This window comes from Artemia sp. Qi Xiang Cuo, chromosome 13 (genome assembly GCF_049724085.1).
Source record: "Artemia sp. Qi Xiang Cuo chromosome 13, ASM4972408v1, whole genome shotgun sequence".
NCBI lineage: Eukaryota > Metazoa > Arthropoda > Branchiopoda > Anostraca > Artemiidae > Artemia > Artemia sp. Qi Xiang Cuo.
Genome location: NC_142806.1, coordinates 64,988,749 through 65,014,266, shown reverse-complemented (window position 1 = coordinate 65,014,266; position 25,518 = coordinate 64,988,749). Strand labels below are relative to the sequence as shown.

At 37.6% G+C, this 25,518-nt stretch overlaps 1 protein-coding gene across 2 annotated transcripts in view; it reads right to left on the bottom strand.

The window, feature by feature from the left end:
* Pi3K68D (phosphatidylinositol-4-phosphate 3-kinase catalytic subunit Pi3K68D) overlaps positions 1-25,518 on the bottom strand; it is a 236,708-nt gene that overhangs the window by 20,211 nt on the left and 190,979 nt on the right. For both annotated transcript variants that reach the window (XM_089099478.1, XM_089099477.1), the window contains exons 19-21: positions 9,483-9,683; positions 7,093-7,289; positions 4,028-4,272 (exon numbers count right to left, since the gene is read on the bottom strand). In XM_089099478.1, the coding sequence (XP_088955604.1) occupies positions 4,028-4,272; positions 7,093-7,289; positions 9,483-9,683 (643 nt within the window). The remainder of the gene's footprint in view (positions 1-4,027; positions 4,273-7,092; positions 7,290-9,482; positions 9,684-25,518) is intronic.

The following is a 25,518-nucleotide window of genomic DNA, read 5'->3' as shown; positions in this document are numbered from 1 at the left end:
GTTCTATAATTCTATTCAACTTGAAAATAAAATTCTTGACTACGAACGATGTTAGAAATAGCGATTGGGAAACTGCATTCGAAATGATTTAAACTCATTTCATAAAGACGATACTGTTTTTTGTCAGCATATGAAGAACTGTGTATATTACAATATTTGCAATTGCATATTGCATCTGTCTGGTTTTTCTGCAAAGTACCAAAAGAGATGAAAATTAACGAACAAGAGAGTAGTGAAGAATTATGGTATACAAAGAAATATTGGGCAGGGAAAGTCACTGGTGATAAATCGCTAGGGGTGGCACCGTGATTGCGCGATTTTCGGGGAACTAATTTTTTTTTCGGGGTGACGCATAGATTTTCGGGGAAATACCCGAAAATTCGGGGATAGTGCAAGCCCTGCTTGATTTCTAATCGGGAAAATCGAAATACTAAATCACACGAGAAGGAAAAGTTCCGACTTTGCGACTGAGCAAAAAAGAATTACCGCAAAATTAATTTAAAGTCGACCGAACGCCGCCGCCTCTGCCGGTGGTGGGGTGCCTGTGGCGCGCCGGCGGTATTACGACACTTCGGTGGCGTTCGACCGGGCCTCGCGTCGGTGGCGTTCGGTCGATCTGCCGGCACGGCGCCGGGGTCTAGCTGAGATGCCTTATTTGGAATTAGCAATAACACAGTGCATTTTGATTTAATCTTAAGGCAACATTTAGTTTTTAAACATAATGGGCAAATGGGTGGGTAAGCGTGGGAGGGTGGGAGTTGAAGGGGAATTGGTTGCTCTCCAATCACTTTCGACTATTAAAAAGAGCATCTGCCCTTTCTATTTTCAATCGAATGAGCCCCTTTCGAAGTTCCCATGACAACTCCTTCGAAGTGCCCTGGTCTAAACAACAACAACAACAAAAAATCACTAATAACTTTTGACTATTAAAAATGGTACTAGCCCTTTGAATTTCAAATCGAATGAGCCCTTTTCAAGTTTCTACGGCAAAGATTTCAATAAAAACCTAATATACCCCAAGGGCATAACTTATAACCCTTCCCCTGTGGGTTGTGGGGGAGTGTCCTCCTCAAAAACACATTTTCTATCCCGAAATCAACTACACTGAACAAAATGGCTATCTCAGAGTTTTTATTGGATGTGTTTGGGGGACTGATGGGCGTGGAGGGTGGGAGGTGGGGTAGGGGACTAGTTGCCCACCAATGACTTTTGAATATTAAAAAGGGCACTAGCCATTTGAATCTCCAATCGAATGAGCTTTTTTTTGAAGTTTCTACGATAACGCCTTCTACAAAAACCTTGTTTGCCCCCAGAGTATACCTTAAAACCCTTGCCATGAGGACTCTAGGGGTATAAACTCCTCAAAGATATATTTTCCGTCTTAAAACCAACTGCGCTGAAAAAAATGACTGTATCTAAATGTGGATTCAATGTGTTAGGGGAAATGATGGGCGTGGGGGGGGGGGGGGGGCTAGTTGGCCACCAATCAAATTCGACTATTAAAAAGGGCACTAGGCCTTTGAATTTCCAATCGAATGAGCCTTTTTTGAAGTTTCTATAAAACCTTACATGCCCCAGGGCATAACTTAAAACCCTTGCCCTGAGGGTTGTGGGGAAGTGTCCTCCTCAAAACATGTTTTCTCTCCGGACATGAACTACGCTGAACAAAATGGTTATCTTAAAATTTTGATTGGATGTGTTAGGGGGGATTGTGGGCGTGGAGGGGGGGGGGCTAGTCGGCCTCTAGTCACTTTCAACTATTAAAAAGGGCACTAGCTCTTTGAATTTCCAATCAAATGAGCCCCTTTTGAAGTTTCTACGACAACGCCTTCTATAAAAACCTTATATACCCCCAGGGCAAAACTTAAAACCCTTGCCCTGAGGGTTGGGGGAGCATCCTCCTCAAAACATATTCTATCTGGAAATCAACTACGCTTAACAAAATGGCTATCTCAAAACTTTGATTGGATGTGTCTGGGGAAATGATGGGCGTGGGGGGGGCTAATTGCCCTCCAATCACTTTCGACTATTAAAAATGGCACTAGCCCTTTGAATTTCAAATCGAATGAGCCTGTTTTGAAGTTTCTACAACATCGCCTTCTATAAAAACCTTATATGCCCCAAGGGCATAACTTAAAACCCTTGCCCTGAGGGATGTGGAGGAGTGTCCTCCTTAAAAAAACATATTTTCTATCTGGAAATCAACTAGCCTACGCTGAACAAAATAACAATCCCAAAATTTTGATTGGATGTGTTTGGGGGAATGAGGGGCGTGGCGGGGGGGGCTAGTTGCCCTCCAATCACTTTCGACTATTTAAAAGGGCACTAGCCCTTCGAATTTCCAATCGAATGAGCCTGTTTTGAAGCTTCTACAACAACGCCTTCTATAAAAACCTTATATGCCCCCAGGGCATAACTTAAAACCCTTGCCCTGAGGGTTCTGGGGGAGTGTCCTACTCAAAAACATATTTCTATCTGAAAATCAACTGCGCTGAACAAAATGGCTATCTCAAAATTTTGATTGGATGTGTTTGGGGGAATGATGGGCGTGTGGGGGGGCCTATGTGCCCTCCAATCACTTTCGACTATTAAAAAGGGCACTAGCCCTCTGAATTTCCAATCGAATGAGTTTTGAAGTTTCTACGACAACGGCTTCTATAAAGACCTTATGTGCCCCCAGGGCGTAACTTAAAACTCTTGCCCTGAGGTTTGTGGGGGAGTTTCCTACACAAACACATATTGTTGTTTCGAAATCAAATCGACGGACCAAAATGGCAATCGCCAAATGGCTAGGTGATGGGTTGGGGGGAATGATGGGCGTGGGGGGGGGGCTAGATGCCCTCCAATACCTTTTGACTATTAAAAAGGGCACTAGCCACGCCAATTTCCAATCTAATAAGGCCTTTCCGAAGTTTCTACGACAACTCCTTTGATACGAAGTGCCCGGGTACGGAGAAAAAAAAAAAAAGAAAAAAAAAACACATTGTGGCCATGAAAAAGTAAAAGTAAAGGCCTATGATATGGCCTTTACTTTTTTTTGAATAACTTTTTTTTGGAAAGTATTTTTTTTTTAATTAATGATACAAAACAGGCACCAGTTCTGGTTATATGGGAGCAATTGCATGGTATAAATTATTGTAGCAAATTATAAGTTACGTTAAGTAGATTATAACCTTAATACAGCAAATTTATTCCAGTGTCTTAATATTTCTAATTCTATAGTATCTCAAAATATGGTGTCTGATCGCTATAAAAGTGATCATTCAAGGATGTTTGATGTTATGAATCATGATCTACCTACAGTAGACATATTAACCAGCCTCGACAAAAACGCACTTCAATTTTGAGTCATTGTACAGAATATTACTGCAGTATATACGTAGCATCTTAATATATCTAGGATTAAAGTACAAACCTGAATGAAGTGACGACAATGAAGAGGCATAATGACCACAATGTGACTACATAATGACCACAATGAAGAGGCATAGTGACCACAATGTGACCACATAGTGACCACAATGAAAAAGCATAGTGACCACATAATGACCACAATGAAGATGCATAGTGACCACAATATGACCATATAGTGACCACAATGAAAAAGCATAGTGACCACATAGTGACCACAATGAAGATGCATAGTGACCACAATATGACCATATAGTGACCACAATGAACAGACATAGTGACCACATAGCGACCACAATGAAGAGGCAACCATAATTTTGCGTTCAGTCTTTTTTCACAGCAAAAATACTATGAATACAATTATCTCACATATTTAACTCAGATAATAAATAGATAAATACAATAGACAACAAATAAATAGGTAAATAAAAAAGATAATAAAATAGATAGTAATCAAAAAGATGAACAAAATAGATAAATAAAATAAATAAATTAAAATAAAAAAAGATAAATAAGATACTAGAGAGATAAATCACTATATAATAGTGACTCAGATAAATAAAAAGATAAATGACTCAGATAAATCAGATAGTACAATAATCTCACATAAACTTACCATTTCCATGAAAGTAGGGTTGGCGTTGCGTTTAACAACTCTCGTTTTACGCTTAGTGTGTTTCTGAGGATCTGGCAACAGATAGACCTTGACATATGAAGACGGAGGAGTTTCCTGTTGGCTCCCAACACCATTTAAGTCGCGGACATGCATCACCATTACTTGAAGTTCTCCACGTGAATACTGTAATGATAGTTTTATGTCTCCTCGTAGAGTTCGACTGGGAAGCAGTTCTTCCTTAGGCTCTGCAAGTATTTTAAGTCACTGTCAATAATTGCTTCAGCGCAAAAAGAAAGAAAAAGAGAAAAGAAAAATAAACGTTCAAATGGGGATAAGTCCAGTTATTAGACACTGTCTAATGAATGGACTTATCCCCATTTAAACGTTTATTTTTCGTCATATAAAGGCAGTGTGGTCTTGAAAAAAACAAAAAACAAATTTAAGGTATTACGTCGAGAAAAGAAAAGATATAAAGAGAGATAATGCAGAAGAAAAGAAGAGAAGAGAGAGATAAAAAGCGAAGATTTACCCATATACCCGTGCCATTTAAACATGTTTGCCTCTCAATTACTCAGGCTATCTGTCTTAGATTTTTTCTACAGTTAGCCATCTCTTGATGCCTACTGCAAAATACTTGATTTTCAATTCAAAATCAATGGACTCGGAAGAATCAGAATAGCCAATTAGACAGACAAAATTAAGGAGATGAAAGACAGAAAAAAGCGAAGCAAAAGTAAAGTTCAAGCTTTTTTATTACTCAAGGTACTAATAAAAACAGAAAGGAAGAAGGAAAGTGAAATAATAAGGGGGAACAGAATTCAAAACAAGAACTGATTAATAGACAGATGGCATCTCGACATATAAAACAAACACAAAGGCACTAAATATTCTCGGCTTAAACTAAAACAAAAAATGGATTAATATTAAAAAGGCCTCAAAATGAAAAAAATTGCAAGACAAATTCCTCAAAACAGACAAACCAAACTGCTGAAACCACGAAAAAAAAAAAAAAAAAAAAAAAAAACAAACAACAAAGGAAGAAAAACAGGGATTTGAACAAGAAATAGATAATATGCGGAATATATATATATATATATATATATATATATATATATATATATATATATATATTAATATTGATTTTTTATTGATTTAATTGTCTGTGATTATTACTAAAAAATAAATCATTTATTATTGATTTATTAATTATTTATTGATTATTTATTTATTGATTTTGTTTATTAATTATTATTGATATATGAACACCCCCCCCCCCAAATGTTTGTCTGACTCGTAAAAACGTAACAAAAATGGACATAAACAAATTCTACTATTTATATCCTACTATTTCTGCCTACATTCCTATCTGGTACTGCAAGATTATGTAACCCTTGAGCAGAAAATATAGAATACAAAACAATTGGTAATTTACTTTGAAATTACTTTTTGTGGTATTGAAATAAAACTTGTTCTCTATTATCGTTTGTGTCTATTTTTGATTTTTTTAGCATTACTGAGATTTACTAATTTTGTTTTGCTTTGGGATCATGATATTATGTAGTTTTTTTGTATGTGAAATATTTATGTAACTTTTTCTCGATTTATAGTTTTACCGTCCAACTCTTTATTTTTTGTGATTATTTTTGGTTCTTGTAGTATGCCTTTGCAAGCAACGAATTGGATGTACTACCATTTAATTTTGTATATAGCTTGAAAATAAATTATTATTGTTTTAAGCAAAAGAATTATACAGTTAAAGACGTCTCCTTAAATCCAACAGGGAAAGTTTTAGCACTTGCGTAGAGAATCACAAGGAAATCTTCCAAATTCGTTATACTTAAAGCAATAATTCAAATAAAGAGCTCAACAAGGCAGCAAAAAGGTTTAAGAAAGAAAAATTATGCACTTAAAAAACTAAATCAGTCAAGCTATTCATTTTTAACCCACGTCACATCGAAGTTACGTTGCTTATGGAGTAGTATAGCGAAAAGAAATAACTCCAAAACGAGAAAAAATTAATAAAACAAACAGACTAAATTATAAAATTGCAAAATCAGGATATTGCTGTAATTAATAACATTCTGTGCAGCATGGTCGACTAATCTGTCATACCTAGGACATAAAATTTATGAGCCATTTTACTGTTAAAAGGCCACTGAGGAGGAGTCAAAAACTTTAAAATATTGAAAATAAAGAATCGAATCTCCTTCACATACAAGTCATCGTGAAGCCAGGACTTCACCCACATCAAATAAAAGTTACAATACTAGAGAAGTAATGAAGCGAAACGAAACAACTCCAGAATGAAAATAAATTAAACTTAAATTAATAAAACAAACTAAATTAAAAATCAGGATGTAAATTTTAAAAATCAGGATATTGCTGTATCTGACATTCTGTGCAGCATGCTCAACTTTTTTGTCATGTCTGGTACATAAAATTTATGAGAAAATCTACTATTAATAGGTCAGGGGGGGGAAGGCAAAATTTAATATATCTGGTACATGTAAATATCAGAATATTGCTGTAGCTGACAACTTTCTCAGCAGCATTCTCAACTTTTCTGTCATGTCTGGTATATGAAGTTTATGAGAAAATCTACAATTAATAGGTCAGGGAGGGAGGAGAAAAGCAAAATTTAACATACCGCAAATAAAAGGATTGAATAGGCTTAACATCGTTTTTTTTTTTTTTTTTTTTTTTAAGTATAATACCAGAGAGGTATAGGACAGAATGATAACAGAAAGTCGAATAAAACCTACAAAAAGCACGTCTGAAACTAATAAGGGAATACAACAGAGTATAAGGGTACATAGGGAACATCTACACTGGGATAGGGCAAACCTACACAGGGCATATCTGAAACTAGTAAGGAAATACAAAAGAGCATAAGGGTACGTAGGGAACATCTACACAGGGATAGGGCAAACCTACGTAGGGCACGTCTGAAACTAGTAAGGAAATACAAAAGAGCATAAGGGTACGTAGGGAACATCTACACAGGGATAGGGCAAACCTACGTAAGGCACGTCTGAAACTAGTAAGGGAATACAAAAGAGTCTTACCTTTCAATTTATGAGCAGTTATACTAGTTTCTTCTTGATCCCTAAGGATAGGATGGAAAAACGTATAAATAATTGGAGAATGAGATATCTCAGGGGCAAGCTGCATAAGACATTTCAAAAATCGATCAATATCATTTAATCGTTTTTCAGCAACATTTTTTACAGAGGATCTTCCAAGATGTACACCACGGGGTAAGCTAAAAGACAGTAAATAATAATTAGTAAATAATTTGTATAATAATATATTGATAATTTATTTAATTAGTTTATGACTTATTTGAAATGTAAATTATTTAAATGAAATGAAAAGCTAGCAGACTTCAGCCATTCGAAGAAATTTCGACTTCCAGAAGATCTTCGCTAAGTTCAGGCGTTCTCAAAGAAGTTTTGGTCCTTATCCGTCCCTAGCCAAGACTAGGCATAGTAACGGTATTATCCAAAGAGTTTTTTAATTCTGACGCTTTTTTTTATAAATACCCCTTTTAATTACTATTATTACTGGTCATTAAGCTTTATTTATTGATTCATGCAGAAAAAAGATTTTACGTATAAAACTTATGTTTATTTTGTATTAAATTATATATTTATTTAACACAAAATGGACTTTTTTGTCACGGTCAACTACAAATTTAAAATTCTACTCAAAAGCCTTGCATTTTGTAAAAATAGTGCGCAAAAGGGGACTAATCAAAATTATTTTTCCTGTGGCACTGCATTCATATAGGGTGAAAAGTAATGTAAAGTAATGTACCTCTGAATGAGTCAAAAGCTCGTTAATCTTTGACCAGTCAGGTATCCAGGATTTTGTTCGGGGGGGGGGGGTGAACCTGATTTTTTCCCGATTTTTTTATAGCATCTTTTTTCGGGTAAGGTTTTGTCTTTACAGGTATTTTTTAGACTAATTTTCGGCTCGGTAAAAAATTTCGGGGGGGGGGGGGGCCCTGGATACGGCCTTGTCTTTGACCCCGTGTGGCGGAGTATCCTCCTCAAAATAATATTTTCTATCTGTAAATCAACTACGCTCAACAAATTGGCTATCTCAAAATTGTTATTGGATGTGTTTGGGGGAATGATGGGCGGGGGGGGGCTAGTTGCCCTCCAATCACTTTTGACTATTAAAAAGGGCGAGCTATGAGAGTGGAGGTCAGTGGATATTCTCAGGGAAAGGGGAAGCGTGACTATTGCCAAAAAGGTCATGTTTAGGAAACACTTTCAAACTGCTTATAAAAGGTGCTTCAGGTGAACATGGTGGTTATTCAGATTAACAGGAATTTTAACTTACATCCTTTGGCTTTAAAGAATAGCTACAGCATATGAAAGAGCTAGCAGCGAAGCCTGTCAGACGATAGGCATAGAAAAAACAAGAAAAAAAATAGATAGAAAAGGAAAAATATTAAAAAGGAAAATAGAAAAAAGATAGAAAAAAGCCATAGCGTATACGCTTTTGTGAGGAAAGGAAAAAATTGTCTTGCCAACTCTCCAATACAAAATTCTAAGTTGCCCTTCCCCCTCCAACAAAATAATCCTTAAAATATCACTTGTTCCCCCAGCCATAAGACAAAACAGAAGATGGTAAAAATGTGAGCTTGAACATCCAGATTTGCTGGAAGGCGAACCTGAGGAAGACGGTAAATAGGAAGGCAGGTGTGCGAAAGTAGAGGATGGCTGGTCCCCAGCTCCCCTTTCCCTTCCTGGCTGAATGGGTAAAGAACGGATATCAGAACAGCCAGTTTACGAGCCTGATCAATTACGATCCTGAGAAAATTTGCCTACTTTACGAAAAAGGAAAACAAATCCTAAAAAATTTGGGGGAGTAATCTTGATGAAATCTTCATATTCAAGATATCAGAATACCCTGCTTCAGACGTTTAAAGCTCCTATCTAAAAAAAAAGGCGAAATCTTGCGTTTTAGGCATTCATTTTGTGAAAATAAAGAGTGGCATTAAAACTTAAACGAAAATAAATTACTCTTTACATGAGGGCGCTGCCCTCTTATTACCCTTACAATCGTTATGCTAACAAGCGATGGGTTTGTTGTTGCATATATTGCAGTAAAATTTTATTTTAACATTTTGATTTTCTATTAACAGAGGTAACTCTTTATTTACAGTTTGTTGCTACAAACTCTTTTATCTAAGTCTCTTTTAAATGTGAAGAAGGACTACTACCTTTTCTTCTAACCCTCGTTTTTCACATTCAACAATGCTTCGAGAATGATAATCATTCATGAAAAAATTATATCCCTTCAAATATTTAGCACGAGGGAAGTAGGGATGGAAGCATCAAAATTAACTATAGGGTAATAATAATATTGTGGTAGTGATGAGAAGGGGGACAAATACTGATATTGTCTCCGGGCGCTGAGAACCCCTCCTACGCCTCTAATTTACCTGGGCAGTTTGGTTAGAGGAAACATCAAGCATAGTTTATGTTGAAACTCGCAGAATTCTTCATATGATCTGAAAAGGTACGTTGGCTCGCATTCGTCAAATCTTTCCACACGGACGACATACACATAGTACTTATCTGGTTCATATCTCTTCTGATAATTGACTACTCCGACGTTCTTTATTTTTCCGTCAACATCTTTCCTAAAAGATAAAAAAGGATAAATTCTCAGCATGTGTTAGAGTCACACACCAATCCGCCCCCTCCCCCTTCCAAAGTTTACCAGAAGCCTCACATATAAACATTGCTTCACAAATGCTTTATCCGTTATTTCTAAGTATAAAATTAAAAGTCCGACTCTAACTTCAGGCTTTAACTTTGAACAGTGGCAAACCTTTTAGTGGCTAATTTGTATTGAATTCAACACTATAACCCTCCCTGACTATAAGTACATCCATAAACTTCCTCCAGAGTAGCTTACCACTGTTTGCCAATGACAGCAGTTTGCATTTTTCAATTCCAATTTCCGTCTATCCGGATAATTGGGACTAAATCAGAGCTTTTCTAAAATAGCTAGAGCCCCTCCCCCACCAGAACCCATCCTCTAATACCATAGAATATTGAGAGGGCTGGTAAGACAATATATCACAGGTGGCGTATCCAAATCCTTAGTTTCTATTATCAACTCGGCTTTAACTCAAGCCCCGAAGACTTTATGTACTGGGTTTCTTTTTACTAATACTTTGTAGCACCTAGTAATTGCCTAGATTACTAGTTTAGTATAACAAAGATAAAATCGGACTGTTTTTGACGAGGCAGAAGAACGGTGGTAGTCCTGAAGTACTATACATTAATATTACACGACCACGGTGCTACGCTTATTACGCGACCACGGTGCTAGGCAGATTATTTAGAATAAAGTATAGTGATGTACACCAAATATTTACTTAGATTACTATTTCGTTATTACCAAGGGTAATGAGACTCTTATATCAAACTTATAAAAGATAATCAAACTTATAAAAGATAACGCGAAAATATACCTTTCTTCTGTGTGACCCAAAAAATAGTTCTATTTTCGAAAACTAGGATTTCAGAAAAGCCGGTTTATAGCGGGTATGTCCTATCTAACTTCCTGTTTAAATATGTGGGAATAATTCTGGCCCAAGGAAAAGTGTAAAATTTTATGCTTAGCTTACATAAAATTTGCAGGAAAGAAGGAAAATTTTATGTCTAGCTTACATATAATTCGCAAGAAACCAGGAAAGTTTGCAAGAAAATTTTGTTTAGCTTACAAAAATTTGCAAAAAACAGGAAAATTTTACGTTTAGCTTACATAATATTTGCAGAAAAATTCCCGACCTTGACAAAAACAGTGAATTAGCATAAAGGACCGTTTTTACAGCCATTTTTAAATAATAGGCGAGATTTATTCATAATGAAATACACATAGAATAATACACAATACAGCCCCCCCCCGTCTCTTTGGCCTGTAAAGTAGGGGGAAGACATACGAGTCGTTTAATCAGAGAAAAAAAAGTCATTTCACTCACAAAAAAAAAAACAACATAAAATACAAGAGTTAAAATTAAACAGACTAGAGAAACTATATTGATGGAATAAATTAAAGATTAAATAAAATCTAATGAACCTTCGAACCTTCTAAAAGAATCATGAATCTCTAAAGAAAAAATAAATAACTTCTAAGAAGCCATAAAAAAGTTAAACATATTTTTGAAAAAGCTAGAAGAGTGTCACCGTCGAGCTAGTTCAGGTATCATATTCCACGCAACATCCATTACAAGATTGAAGTCTAACCTTACTACTACTACTAACAACTCACCGCAGCTCTAAGCCGTCTGAGGCCAACACAGCTACACACGCTTCTCGTCCATCATAGTTTATTCAAAGCCTCCCCCTTTACCAGGGGCGTCCCGAGGGGGGCGGGGAGGGGAGCATCCCCCCCAACTTTTTTGGCATTTGGTAAAATCAATTTCGGCCAAAATTTTGCGAAATCGGCCGAAATTTAGCAAACTTCTTAATATCTGTAGAAAATTCGGCATAAATCAGGTAACGATCCGGTAAAATTTACGAAGATCCCCCCTCCCAATAAAAAGAACATCGGAACGCTCCTGTCCTTTACACCCTTCCAGGAAGTTTTCATTTCCCTCAAGTCTTTCTTTACGACATCCTCCCATCCCAACCGCTGACGTCCTGCTTTCCGTTTAGCCCTAGACAGTTGGCCGAAAAGGCCAATATTTTCCAATCTGTCATACTTCATCTGCAAAACTTACCCTAGCCATCCCAACCTTTCTCTCATAATAGCCCTAGAAAGCGGGATTGAACCACACTTTTCGCAAGGAGTAAAAGAGAATTTAAATATGGTAACTATTGGTACAGTTCCTATTTTAATTTGACGTCAATATGAGGGAGTTCAGCCTCTTGTCGAAATTCTTAAACCTTCTTCTCGTACACTAATTACAACTTACTTTTGAGTTCTGTCTAAAGCCAAATTATTTCGAAAATGATACAACTGGTGAAATATTTGTCTTGGCACAGTTTCTTTAAAAACTGTGTCAAGTTAGTCCAATAGTCCTTAAATACCAAAGAATTCTAGTCCTAAAAAATCTAGTCCTAAGAACCAAAAGTCATTTCGCAAACAAAAACGCTTGCACTACGTTCTATTACATTTTGTTTTTCAAAATTCTTGGTATTACAAGAACCTAAATAACACTCGTTTAGTATGCGATTCAAGAATATTCCAAATTTTGTAAAAAAAAAAACTTGTAGTAACTATGATTAGTGATTTATTGTGTTTATATATGAGGGGGTGAAACGTAAAGTAGTCTAGCATATTGTTTAAGTAAACCGGCATCAATCTTATGATTTATACTGCTTTTATTCTTCTTCTTATATTTTCATCTTTTTTTATTATTCTTCTTATGCTATCTTCTTGCATTATTCTCACTTTTTCTTCTTCTTATCTTTCGTATCTTTTCTCATTATTATTCTAATCTTCTTATATTATTCTCTCTTATTATTTTTCTTATCTTCTTATGTTATCTTCTTATATTATTCTCACTTTTTTTTCGTCTTATCTTTCGTATTATTTCTCATTATTCTTCTTATCTTCTTATATTATTCTCTCTTATCATTCTTCTTAAATTTAGAAGAATAGTATCTATTCTATAATCTATTCCTTGCTTTTTTTAAAATTTTTAAAAATTTACATTTTAGTTTTTATTGGTCGTATGTTGTTGTAAGTCTTTCTTCTTTTATATATTTATGTTTCACTGAGGACGGCCCTTGGATATAGGGCTGAAATATTCATTTAAACTCTTAATGACCTTGGTTAAACTCTGTAACAAGTGTTCAATGTATTTCCAATCCCGTAATTCTTTTTACCAGCAAATTAATGGTTTTTTGATGGGCGCAACCCTCTCCGGCTTACTGGCGAATATTTATGTAGAACATTTGAAAATTGGGCGTTGGAGTCGTATTTTTTTAAAACAAATCTTTTTGGGAAGTTACATAGATGACGTAATTTCACTTTGGTATTACGGGGAAACTGAACTTAGTTTTTTTTTTTTAGATCACCTTAATAAATATGATAGAAATTTTCTAGAAATTGAAATTGCAAATATTATTCCATTCCTAGATGTGTTAATTATTCGTATCATAGGCAGCGCGCTAGCGCTGCCTAAGTAAAGAACGATGTAGGCACAATGTGTTTTTTTCTCTCCATACCCGGGCACTTCGTATCGAAGGAGTTGTCGTAGAAAGTTCGAAAAGGGCTCATTCGATTGGAAATTGGAGTGGCCAGTGCCCGTTTTAATAGTCGAAAGTGATTGGAGGGCAACTAGCCCCCCCCCCCCCACCCAGCATTTCCCCCAACACATCCAATCAAAATTTTGGGATAGCCATTTTGTTCACCGTAGATGATTTCCAGACAAAAAATATCTTTTTGAGGAGGACACTCCCCCACAACCCTCGGGGCAAGGGTTTTAAGTTATGCCCTGCGGCATATAAGGTTTTTATAGAAGGCGTTATCGTAGAAACTTCAAAATGGGCTCATTCGATTAAAAATTCAAAGGGCTAGTGCCCTTTTTAATAGTCGAAAGTGATTGGAGGGCAACGACCCCCCCCCTGCCCCTCAGTCCCCCAAACACCACCACTCAAAAGTTTGAGATAGCCATTTTGTTCAGCGGAGGTTATTTCCAGATAGACAATATCTTTTTAAGGAGGACACTTCCCCACAACCCTCGGGGCAAGGGTTTTAAGTTATGCCTGGGGGCATATAAGGCTTTCACAGAAGGCGTTGTCGTAGAAACTTCAAGAAAGGCTCATTCGATTGGAAATTCAAAGGGCTAGCGCCCGTTTTAATAGTCAAAAGTGATTAGAGGGCAACTAGCCCCCCTCCCCATCATTCCCCCAAACACATTCAAAAAAATTTTGAGATAGCCATTTTGTTCAGCGTAATTGATTTCCAGACAGAAAATATGTTTTTGAGGAGGACACTCCCCTACAAACCCCGGGGAAAAGGTTTTAAGTTATGCCCTGGGGGCATATAAGGTTTTTATAGAAGGTGTTGTCGTAGAAACTTCAAGAAAGGCTCATTCGATTGGAAATTCAAAGGGCTAATGCCCTTTTTAATAGTCAAAAGTGATTGGAGGGCAACAAGCCCCCCCCCCGCACGCCCATCATTCGCCCAAACACATCCAATCAAAATTTTGAGATAGCCATTTTGTTCAGCGTTGTTGATTTCCAGATAGAAAATATCTTTTTGAGGAGGACACTCTCCCAAAACTCTCGGGGCAAGGGTTTTCAGTTATACCCAGAAGGCGTGTGAGGGTTTTATAGAAAGTGTTGTCGTAGAAACTTCAAAAAATGCTCATTCAATTGGGAATTTAAAGGGCTAGTGCCCGCTTTAATAGTCGAAAGTGATTGGAGGGCAACTAGCCCCCCCCCCGCCCATCATTCCCCCAAACACATCCAATCAAAATTTTGAGACAGCCATTTTGATCAGAATACTTAAATTCCAGATTGAAAAAATCTTTTTTAAGAGGAAACTCCCTAAAAACCCTTGGAGTAAGGGTTTTAAATTTTGCCGATTTTGCACATAAGGTTTTTATAGCATAATTTACCATAGAAAGTAAAAAAAAAGCTGTGTTGATATTAAATTCAAACGGCTTGTGTCCTTTTTCATAGTTAAAAGTGATCAGAGGGCAACTAGCCCCCCCCCCCGCGCCCATTATTCCCCCAAACACATCCAATAAAAATTTTGAGATAGCCATTTTGTTCAGCGTAGTTGATTTCCAGATAGAAAATATATTTTTGAGGAGGACACTCCCCTCCAACCCCCGGGAAAAGGGTTGTAAGTTATGCCCTGGGGGCATATAAGATTTTTATAGAAAGGGTTGTCGTACAAACTTCAAAAAAGGCTCATTCGATTGAAAGTTGAATGGGCTAGTGCCCTTTTTAATAGTAAAAAGTAATTGGAGGGCAACAAGCACCCCCCCCCCCCACGCCCATCATTCCACCGAACACATCCAATAAAAATTTTGAGATAGCAATTTTGTTCAGCGTATTTGATTTCCAGACAGAAAATATCTTTTTGAGGAGGACACTCCCCCACAACTCTTGGGGCAAGGGTTTTAAGTTATGCCCTGGGGGCATATAAGGTTTTTATAGAAGGCGTTGTCGTAGAAACTTCAAAAAAGTCTCATTCGATAGGAAATTCAAAGGGCTAGTGCCCTTTTTAATAGTCGAAAGTGATTGGAGGGCAACTACCCCCCCCTCCCATCATTCCCCCAAACACATCCAATCGAACTTTTGAGATAGCCATTTTGTTCAGCGTAGTTGATTTCCAGATAGAAAATATGGTTTTGAGGAGGACTCTCCCCTACAACCCTCGGGCGAGGGTTTTAAGTTATGCCCTGGGGACATATAAGGTTTTTATAGAAGGCGTTGTAGTAGAAAATTCAAGAAAGGCTCGTTCGATTGGAAATTCCAAGGGCGAGTGCTCTTTTTAATAGTCGAAAGTGATGGGAGGGCAATTAGCCCCCCGCTACATCCATCATTCCCCCAAACACATCCAATCAAAATTTTGAGATAGTCATTTTCTTCAACGTAGTTTAAAGTTCTAAAAATTAGGTCTTTTAGCGTGTCAAAGCCCTCAGAATCCTCAGGGCAAGGGTCGTAGGCTATGCCCTGGGGACGCACCCGGTTTTTACAGAGAGGGATGCCTTAGAAACTTCAAAAAGGGCTCGTTTGACTAACTATTGAAATGGCAAATGACATTTTAAACAGACTAAAATAATTGGAAGGCAACGAGGGCGTGGAAGGGGTGTTACCCCTTCCACGCCCACCATTTCCCCAAGCACTTCCAATCAAAATTCTCAAATAGCCATTTTTTTCCACGCAGTTAAAGTTCAGGAAATTATACCTTTGAGCAGGACACTCCCCTCACAGTCTTAAGAACAAGGGTTATAAGTTATGCCCTGGGGGCATATATATGTTGGAACCCTTGGTCCCAGTTTGTTCAGATAAATGTCCTTCCCAGATTCTTTTCTCTTGGCCCCTTAATTATTTTCCTTCCCCTAGTAATAATAATAATTAATTTTCCTTTAATTTTGGTGGCGCTATTTTCTGTCCTCCTAATTGCGTAGTTGGTTATATAGACCACGAGGTATTAAAGTGCGCAGTTGGGGATGTCTGACCAGTAATTTAGTAAGCCCTCGGAATGGCTGGAAAAATTCACCACCACCTCATCACCCCTTCGAAGGCACGCGGCTGGCTGAGCGGGCTGGGGAAAATTGTTCCTTTTAGTTTCAGTTTCTTTTTGTAGCGTGAATGATTACAGTAAAATTTTTTATACTGTGCAATCTTTTACTTTTTAACCTAGGTCGAGTCCAAGAAGATAGTTAGAAATATTACCGGTAACCCTTTGGCCATAAATTGGCCCCTGGGACCATTTAATCACCCTATAGTACCCTAAGGCAGGGTATATTATAAATCAGGCACAGACGCGTGTCCAACAGAAACGGAACCGCTGGAGTAAGCGCGGGAATCCCACTAACATTTGGGCCGGCAAGGGGTTCTCCCCCTCGAGTAAGTGGCATATCAACCTTTTTGCGCCAATAAGTGGTGAAACCCGTAGATTACACTCCAATAAGTGGTGGCAGCAATTAAAGGTCCTATCAGTAAACCTGATAGTAAAAGAATTCCACGTTTTCGAAGAGACAAGTAATTTAGCCTACAAGAGTAGCCTATTGTGGTTACATATATAGAAAAAGAGATCGCAAAGAAAATTTTTTACCTGGGCTGTGCCTAGTTGGATAGATAGGTAATAAAATTTACGAATCAATATATCGCGCAACTAATTAGTGTGCAAAAATAAGGCTAATTGAGACGCAGCAATTTTTTCCGAGAGACCGGAAGTTGCATTGATAAAAGGATTTTCATTTGGACGGAAGACGTTAAGTAAACCTTGAAATAATGGCGGACAAACGGAGAATTCAGACAAGATCTACCGCGGTAAAACTAAAATCGGATTCAGACACACAATTGTATGCGACTTCCGCTGGAAATACCCTAGGAAAAACACCATCAGATAGAACCACATCTCACTCAACAGGTGAAATACACATTTCTGGGACGTGTGAAGAGGAAATCTTCAAAACAAAACCAGTAATAGACCGATCTCCTGTACGAACTAGGGAAGAAGAAAAAAATCTAAGGGAAATTCAGAAAGAATTATTCTTAGATAGACAAACCCAAATAAAAGAAACAGTGGCGATAATACATGAGGAAAAATCATTACATGAAAGTACGGGCAAAACAAAACAAACTCACCCTTCAGAGGAGGTACAAAAAGTAGGGGAGTTGCGGGGAAGAGAAAATATTATACAACGAGTAGCCTCAGAAAACGAATTAAGAGAATGTAAAGACAGTGAGAATCATAGTAGGCCAAGTAGCAGGAGTAGTAGAAGCTCAATTTCCAGCAGGAGGTCGCGAAAAAGTACACGAATAGATATGACACAACAACTATTATATTTTATGGAGAATGACAGATTAGCATGAGAACGAAAAGAGGAGGAAGATAGAAAAGAAAGAGAGAAAGAGAGGATAGCTAGAGAGCAGAGAGAAGAGAATATTAGAATAAATAGAGAACGAAAAGAAGAGGCAGATAGGGAGGATAGAAGATAACTAATGCAAATGATTGCAGGGAGAAATTCCCAAGAACCTCAGAGATCGTCTACAATAGAGGTAATGCAGGCAGTAACCCTTCAAATAATGAAAGAAAATGGAGATGTACATGTAGACACATAAAATTTTTAAAAAATAGGAAAATTTAGCTGGTTGCTGATATAAAATTGAATGACGATAATACGTCCCCTACTTAAATACAAAGCACAATTTCCATATAAAGCATTACCAAAGAAGTAGGCCTACTCAAACGAATTTGAAAGACTAAAACAAGCCATTTTTGAAAAGTTTCAACTCTCCCCCGAGCACATTTAAAGAAGGTTTAGAAGCGAAAGAAAAGGAGACAACGAAACTTATAAAGAATACGGATACAAATTGAAAGATATGTGTTTAAAATGGCTAGAGTTAGAAAATTATATAATGTTAGAAGACCCGGAAGTAATAAAAGATAAGATAGATAACGGGTAGAGTGAATAAAACAGCAATGGGACAATTCTTAGAAAATACCCATCCAAATATGAGAATGTACTTAAAAGAGAAAAACCCACAAACAATTGAAGAAATGTCCGAAATAGCACACAGGCACACTAAAAATAGAAGGGAGACATTCCCAGGAAAAACATGGCTAGGAGGTAGTAGTAGGAAAGAATACCCTTAATCAGAGAATAAAAATAATGCTAACCAGATATGGCAAACACAAACGGAAGCAACGTGCTACCATTGTCACTCCGGCAGCCACTATAGCACCAATTGCCCAAATAAAGACGGTAGAAAATACGGCCAAAAACAGGAACAGTGTGATGTTACCTGTTATGACTGTAATAAACGAGGACATTATTCCTCAGATTACCGCAGCGCGAAAAAAAATTACGACAATAATTACAGAACAAGAACGATGGGGCAAACGGAAGACATGACAATCCGAGAAACGATCGATCCCGAGAGAATGGGAAAAAATCTCAAACGTATAAGAGAACCGCATGGGTTAAAAGCCCGGAGAATATGAAAACTTGCGCATTTGCAGAATCACGCAAAGTATGTGGCGAACTAAATGGTAAATCGGTAAAAATAACTGTCGATTCCTGCAGCGACCAAACCTATGTACGGGTAGACTTGGTAAAGAAAACCGACGTAAATTACAAAAAATAAAGTGGCTTCGCTATGCTACTATGGAGCAGAACATAAATGTCCGACAGCTCAGGTCATAATAGAAATAGCCAATAAAGAGGGAAATACGGTTAAAAAGGAATTAAAAGTAGGGGTTGTACCTACTCTTGCAGTAGACGTTTTATTAGGGGGAGATTTTGGCAATATCGAAAATTTTCTTGCCCTAAAAGCAACCTCCATGATTAAAAAAGTAAATGCGGTGACACGAAACCAAGAAAAAAATAAAAGGGAGGCAGTGCCGTCAACTAATGAAAATGATGATCAAAATATACAAAACCCATTTCAGTTTAACGACGAGATGTTCATAAAGAATGCAAAACTGAGAAAATCTAAAAGCCAAAAAAGGGCGGACAAAAAGCAATATAACCAGAAACAAGAGGAATTATTGACCGTAGAAAAAGAACCAGAAAAAGACAAAGAGGAACTAACCGAAACACTCGGGATAACCTCCGAAAAATTCACAGAATTGCAAATAAATGATAGAGATTGCAGAAAAATAAAAGTAGCACTAACGAATCAAAAGAATCCACAATCTTAACAGTTTTCCAGTAATGAAAATCTACTTTACAAAATACTGGAGACTGGGGAGAACCCTAGAAAATTACGACTTTTGGTGCCGCGTGAATTGAGAAATGTGGTAAGAAAGTTGGTTCACTCAAGCGTAACCGGGGTACACTTAGAATCCCAAATAGCAAGAGATAGAATCTGGCAGCTTATTTGGTGGAAAGGACTAAGAAGGGTAATTTCAACTTTTGTAAAAGATACAAGGATTGCCAATTAATTGCATACAAAAACCAAATGAACAAGTTCCAATGAAAAAAAAGCTCATTTTTGGCAAATCGTTTGAGAGAATTTCAATAAACATTGTGGGCCCAATCCTCGTGTCTAGTACAGGAGACGTGTTCATTTAAGTCGTTAGTGATTTGGCTCCGAGATACCCAGAATATATCCCAATACGAAAAGTTGTATCACGAAAAATCGCAGAAAAATTAGTGAAATATGTCTCGCCTCACGGAATCCCGAAGGAAATTTTAACAGATAATGGAAACAATTTTATATCGACATACATCCGAAAATTACACGAAATTTTCGGTATTAAACAAGTATTAAATACTCCATTACATCCTCAGACAAATGGAGTGACAGAAAGATTTAACGGAAACCTAATTAGTATGTTGAGACGTTTTGTAAGAGACGATGTAAACCAATGGGACAAAATGCTTCCTTATGTCCTTTTTGCATACAGAGAAACTCCACACCAAGCTACAGGGTTCTCGCCATTTGAACTACTATGACAAACCCGAGGGGGGTGTTAGACATTTTAAAGAAATCAAGGGAGAATGAGGAGAAAAATGAAGAAACAGTGATAACCCAAAGGCTATCACTACGAGAAAAACTGCATGAATACCAAGATATTGCCAAGCAAGCACAGGGGGAATATGCAGAAAAAAACGAAAATATGGTACGATAAATCCGACCGAATGTGTGAATTCGCAGAAGGGGATGAAGTCCACATATTGCTATCGGACGGAAATAATAAATTGTAAATAACATGGGAAGGAACATCCAAGTTGAAAAAGAAAATGAATGATGTAAATTATAGGATAGAAATAGACAGAGCAAGAATAAAGGAAAAAGCTTACCATGTAAATTTAATAAGGAAATTTAACAGACAGACTGAAAAAGGAAACCACAAGGATCCGCAGAAGCGCTGTCTCATGATTTCGACCTCCGAAAAGAACGAAGAAAGTGCCTCTTTAGGTACAATAGACCCAGCGGAAACACATATAAATGCCATTGAAAGAGTTTCGGCAGAAACACAACTGAGACAAGCTCAGAAATCCCAATTAAACAAGTTATTCACGGAATTTGCAGACGTATTAACAGACCAAATCGGAAAAACAGAAAATGTAGTACATAAAATACTATTAGAGGACAAGAAACCAATAAAACAATACTCGTACCGAATACCAGAAGCTAAAAGGAAAGAGATGAAAAAAGAAATAGACCGAATGCTCGATTTAGGGGTTATACAATCATCAAATTTAGAATATGCAGCACCAGTCGTATTAGTCCCGAAGAAGGATGGCTCCATTAGATTTTGCGTAGACTATAGAAAACTAAATAATATTTCCGAATCAGACGAGTATCCGATACCAAGAATGGACGAAATTCTAGAGTCAGTAGGTTCCGCATAATTTATATCAATTTTGGACTCGAGAAGGGGGTATTGGAAAGTAAAAATGGACCCAGATGATTCAGCCAAAAGTGCCTTTATTACTCCTTTTGGTTTGTACCAGTTTAGGTACATGACATTTGGACTAAAAGGGGCACCAGGAACATTCCAAAGGCTACTAGATTACATTTTAAATTCCTTACCATATACAAGAGCCTACTTGGATGACATTATAGTATTTTCGAACTCGTTCAATGAACATCTAATCTATATGGAACAAGTATTAACCAGGCTGAGGAGAGCAAGACTAACTTTGAATGAAGAAAAATTTAAATTAGTGCAGTCACAGAAAGAATACCTAGGACAAAAAAAAAGAAACGGTATAATAGCCCCATTAAGGGAAAAAAAAATTAGAAACGCAGAAGTTCCGACCATAAAGAAAAAAGTTTAGTCATTTTTGGGATTGGCAGGATATTACCAAAGATTCATACCGAATTTTGTAACGATTGCTATACTTTTGACGGAGTTAAGAAGGAAGGGGGCCGTAGACCCCGTTAAATGGTAAGAATTGGAACAAGATGCATTTGATACACTGAAAAATACACTTTGCAGCGAAAGGATACTGAGAAATCCAGATTTTTCCTAACCATTTGTGCTACAAACTGACAGTTCAGATTATGGATTAGGGGCAGTTTTATCTCAAAATTTTGAAGATGGGGAACATCCAATCACATTTATATCCAAAAAATTGTCAAAAGCAGAGTTAAATTATAGCACGATAGAAAAAGAATGTCTTGCGATAATATACGCAGTCAAAAAACTTGACTATTATGTATATGGACGAAAGTTTACAATAGTGACAGATCATAACCAATTGAGATGGTTGAATAAAATGATGCTAGATAACCGACGATTAGAACGATTGGCCGTGTGCATACAAGAATATAATTTCGAAATAAAATCAAGACCGGGGACAGATAACGGGAATGCGGACGGCATGTCCCGATTGTGATAAAACATATGTAAATAGAAAAAAAAGGAAAATGTTGGATGGGCTGTGGCTAGATAATACAAATAATAGGGGGAAAATGAGGTCAAAGATCCATGGGGAATAAAACAAGATGGTTACAAAATAGAGATGAATGACCTACAACGGGTTGGGGGAAAGTTGGGAGATATTGAATGTCGAGGCGGATTGGAAAACCTTGGAAAGGAATCTGAGATTGGTATTATCAACTCAAAAGACATGTCGATCCCTTATGAGGGGGGGAGTCCCGGGGGGAAGATCCCCTTCGGGAAGTCGCGAAAGATAGCCCTTCTCCTTAATGCACAACTTGCGGAAAAGTTGTGATCCCTTTACCGAGATTTCGCCTCTCTGTTCTGGACTCCTTTGGGGATACCAGTCACTTCATACTTCACCCAAACCTTTGTCTAATAACCCTATTCATAGCTGTTATTCTTCATGGGAACTGACAATTACTTCCGGAAAACCATATTCAGTATCGAAGTTTCATCTTCAATTAGCATCAACACATGTTCTTCATTTGATTATCCCAGGGGAGGTAGCCCAGAAAAAAGGCGATTCATGGTTCGCTCAAAATCTTACTTCATTCCCAGTACCCTTATCGTTTTCACAGGCCTTTGCATTTTCGGCCTTAGATTATTTGAAATTATGCCAAGGGGCAATTTACTTTTTGATTGAGATGTGGGGTTGTATCCACAGATGGAAATTAAGAGGCTAGTGCAGCCAAAATTTTTCATGAGGGCTGGCATCATCGAAAGTACCAGGAACTGATTCTTTGCTCCTCTCAAATGTAAATTCGTGAGAGCGAATTTTTTTTGTTTTTGATTGTGCTGCGCACAATGAATTTCTACAAATCTGGGAGACTTCAACTTTCAAAACCTAATGCAGATGCTATACGATCTAGACCATGGTGGTTCTACGGTAGAGACGTCGGGATGACGACGAATCCTGAGCCAAGCGGTGGAAGTACAGGCATGGGTGGAAGAAAGAAGAGAAGATACAAGTTTGGTGATTTTGAGTTTAATGTTATTTATTTCATGTCTGAATTTCCAGCCAATCCACCAGAGTAGTGGCCATTTATCTTAGGAGGGAGGTGTTGGAACCCTTGGTCCCAGTTTGTTCAGAAAAATGTCCTTCCCAGATTCTTGTCTTTTGATTCCTTAATTAGTTTCCTTCCCCGAGCAATAATTATTAATTTTCCTTTAATTTTGGTGGCGCCATTTACTGTCCTCCTAATTGCGTAGTTGGTTACATAGACCACGAGGTATTAAAGTGCGCAGTTGGGGATGTTTGACCAGTAATTTAGTAAGCCCTCGGATTGGCTGGAAAAATTCATCACCTCCCCATAACCCCGTCGCTGGCACTCGTCTAGCTGAGTGGACTGGTCAAACCAGTTCCTTTTTGTTTTAGTTCCTTTTTGAGGCTTGAACGATTACAGTAAGATTTTTTATACTGTACAATCTTTGACTTTTTAGCCTAGGTCGAGTCCAAGGAGCAAGTTAGAATTATTACCGGTAACCCTTGGCCGTAAAGTGGCCCCTGGGACCATTTGATCACGCTATAGTACCCTAAGGCAGGGTATATTATAAATCAGGCACAGACGCGTACCCGATAGACACGGAACCGTTGGAGTAAGCGCGGGAATCCCACTAACATTTGGGCCGGCAAGGGGTTCTCCCCCTCGAGTAAATGGCATAGCAACCTTTTGCGCCATTTTTTCACCAATAAGTGATGACCCCCGTAGATTATATTCCAATAATAATTTTTTATTGAAATCTCTATCGTAGAAACTTGAAAAGATGCTCAAATAGTTGCAAATTTAAATGTGTATGTCTGTATGTAGTATCTAAAATAGGTTGTGAGCCAACTCGCCCCCCTCTCTCGCCAATCAGTTTCCAAACAACAACCCCTCCAAATTTTTTTAAGGATGGTGTTTCCCGGGGTGTGGCTTTTCGGAGCGACCGAATGTTTTTAATGAGGACACTCCCCCGCAGGCCTCGGGGTAAGGGCTGTAAGTTATGCCCTGGGGATATATAAGGTTTTTTATCGAAAGTATTGGCGAAGAAATTTAACAAATGACTCGATTGATTCGGAATTGGAATGGCTTCTGCCCTTTTTAATAGTCGATAGTGATTGGAAGGCAACTAACACCCCTTCCACACCCACCATTTCCCCAAACATATCCAATCAAGATTTATTTATCAGTCCTGGTTGAACTTCGCTAAAGTAAGGATGCTGGGATCGTCTTAAAAAATTTTCATTTTAGTTTTTGTTGGTCGTATGTTGTTGTAAGTCTTTTTTCTTTTATATATTTATGTTTTGCTGAGGACGGCCCTTGAACATAGGGCCGAAATATTCATTCAAAAATTTCCACTGTCTTACGAAAACAATTCCCTGTGTTTGTAATGGAAAGGCAGTGTGGTCTTCGTCGCTAATTACAGGCTTACAAATACAATTACATTTGTAATTACACAAATCATTAGAAAAAAAGCACAAGCACAGTTACCATTGTTTTCCACGTGCCCAGTGGCGTCAATCTGCGAAAATTGCGGGAGGAGGAGGGGGGAAATACGTTTCTCAAAAGCTAGGGGTAGTCACAAGTTTGATATTTTCTCACATTTTTCTCAATGAAAATGCTAAAAAAAAACATTTTTAAAATGAGAATGCTCACAAAATAGGTATTTTCGAAATATAGGGGGGGGGGGGACAGATGTAAGGGGGCACATGCCTTTCCCCACCAGTGACACTACGGCAATTAGTTTTTGCAATTATTTTTATTATATTAATGCTTAGAATCATTTTTGAGTTTCTGGGAAAACTGTGGTTAAAAATCATATTGTTTTCAATATTTTCTCCTTTTAGGTGAGGCCCTGTGACTGATTTCTGGAGTAAGATAATAATGATCGGGTATCTTCTTGGGCAGGGGGATTAAAGTCTTTAAATGATTTTTACGTACTGATCTCGAAGACAAATATTTTACAAAGACAAGGGAGTACACGACACCATTTAGTAAACAGCTGTACTGACGAAGAGTTTTGATGGTCAGGGTCAGCTTTAATGAGGCGTCTTCATGACAAAACTGGCCCTTTTAAGGCTTTGTCCCCATGGGCGTTAACAGCTGAGGCAATAGTGAAAAGCGTCCCTCCTAGAATACCCACATCTAGTTCTTCCTCATTCTAAGAAAAAAAAAATGTCCTGGTTGTTCTGTTTACAAGATGGTTCAAATGCTAAGTGTATTGTCGGTTACTTTTTTTTTTTTTTTTGTAATTAATCTAATCAGTTAATTCTTGGTAGGTCGTTGTTCAAGATGTAATTTTGACACTTGGGGACAATAAAGGATAAGGAAAAGCTGGAAAGATGAATATTAGGGTTCGTCAGTAGATCCTAGTTTCACTTTTACGAGATTACTTAGTAGCAGAAGAAAACTTTGGTAAAAAAAAGAAAAAAAAAAAGAAAAAGAAAA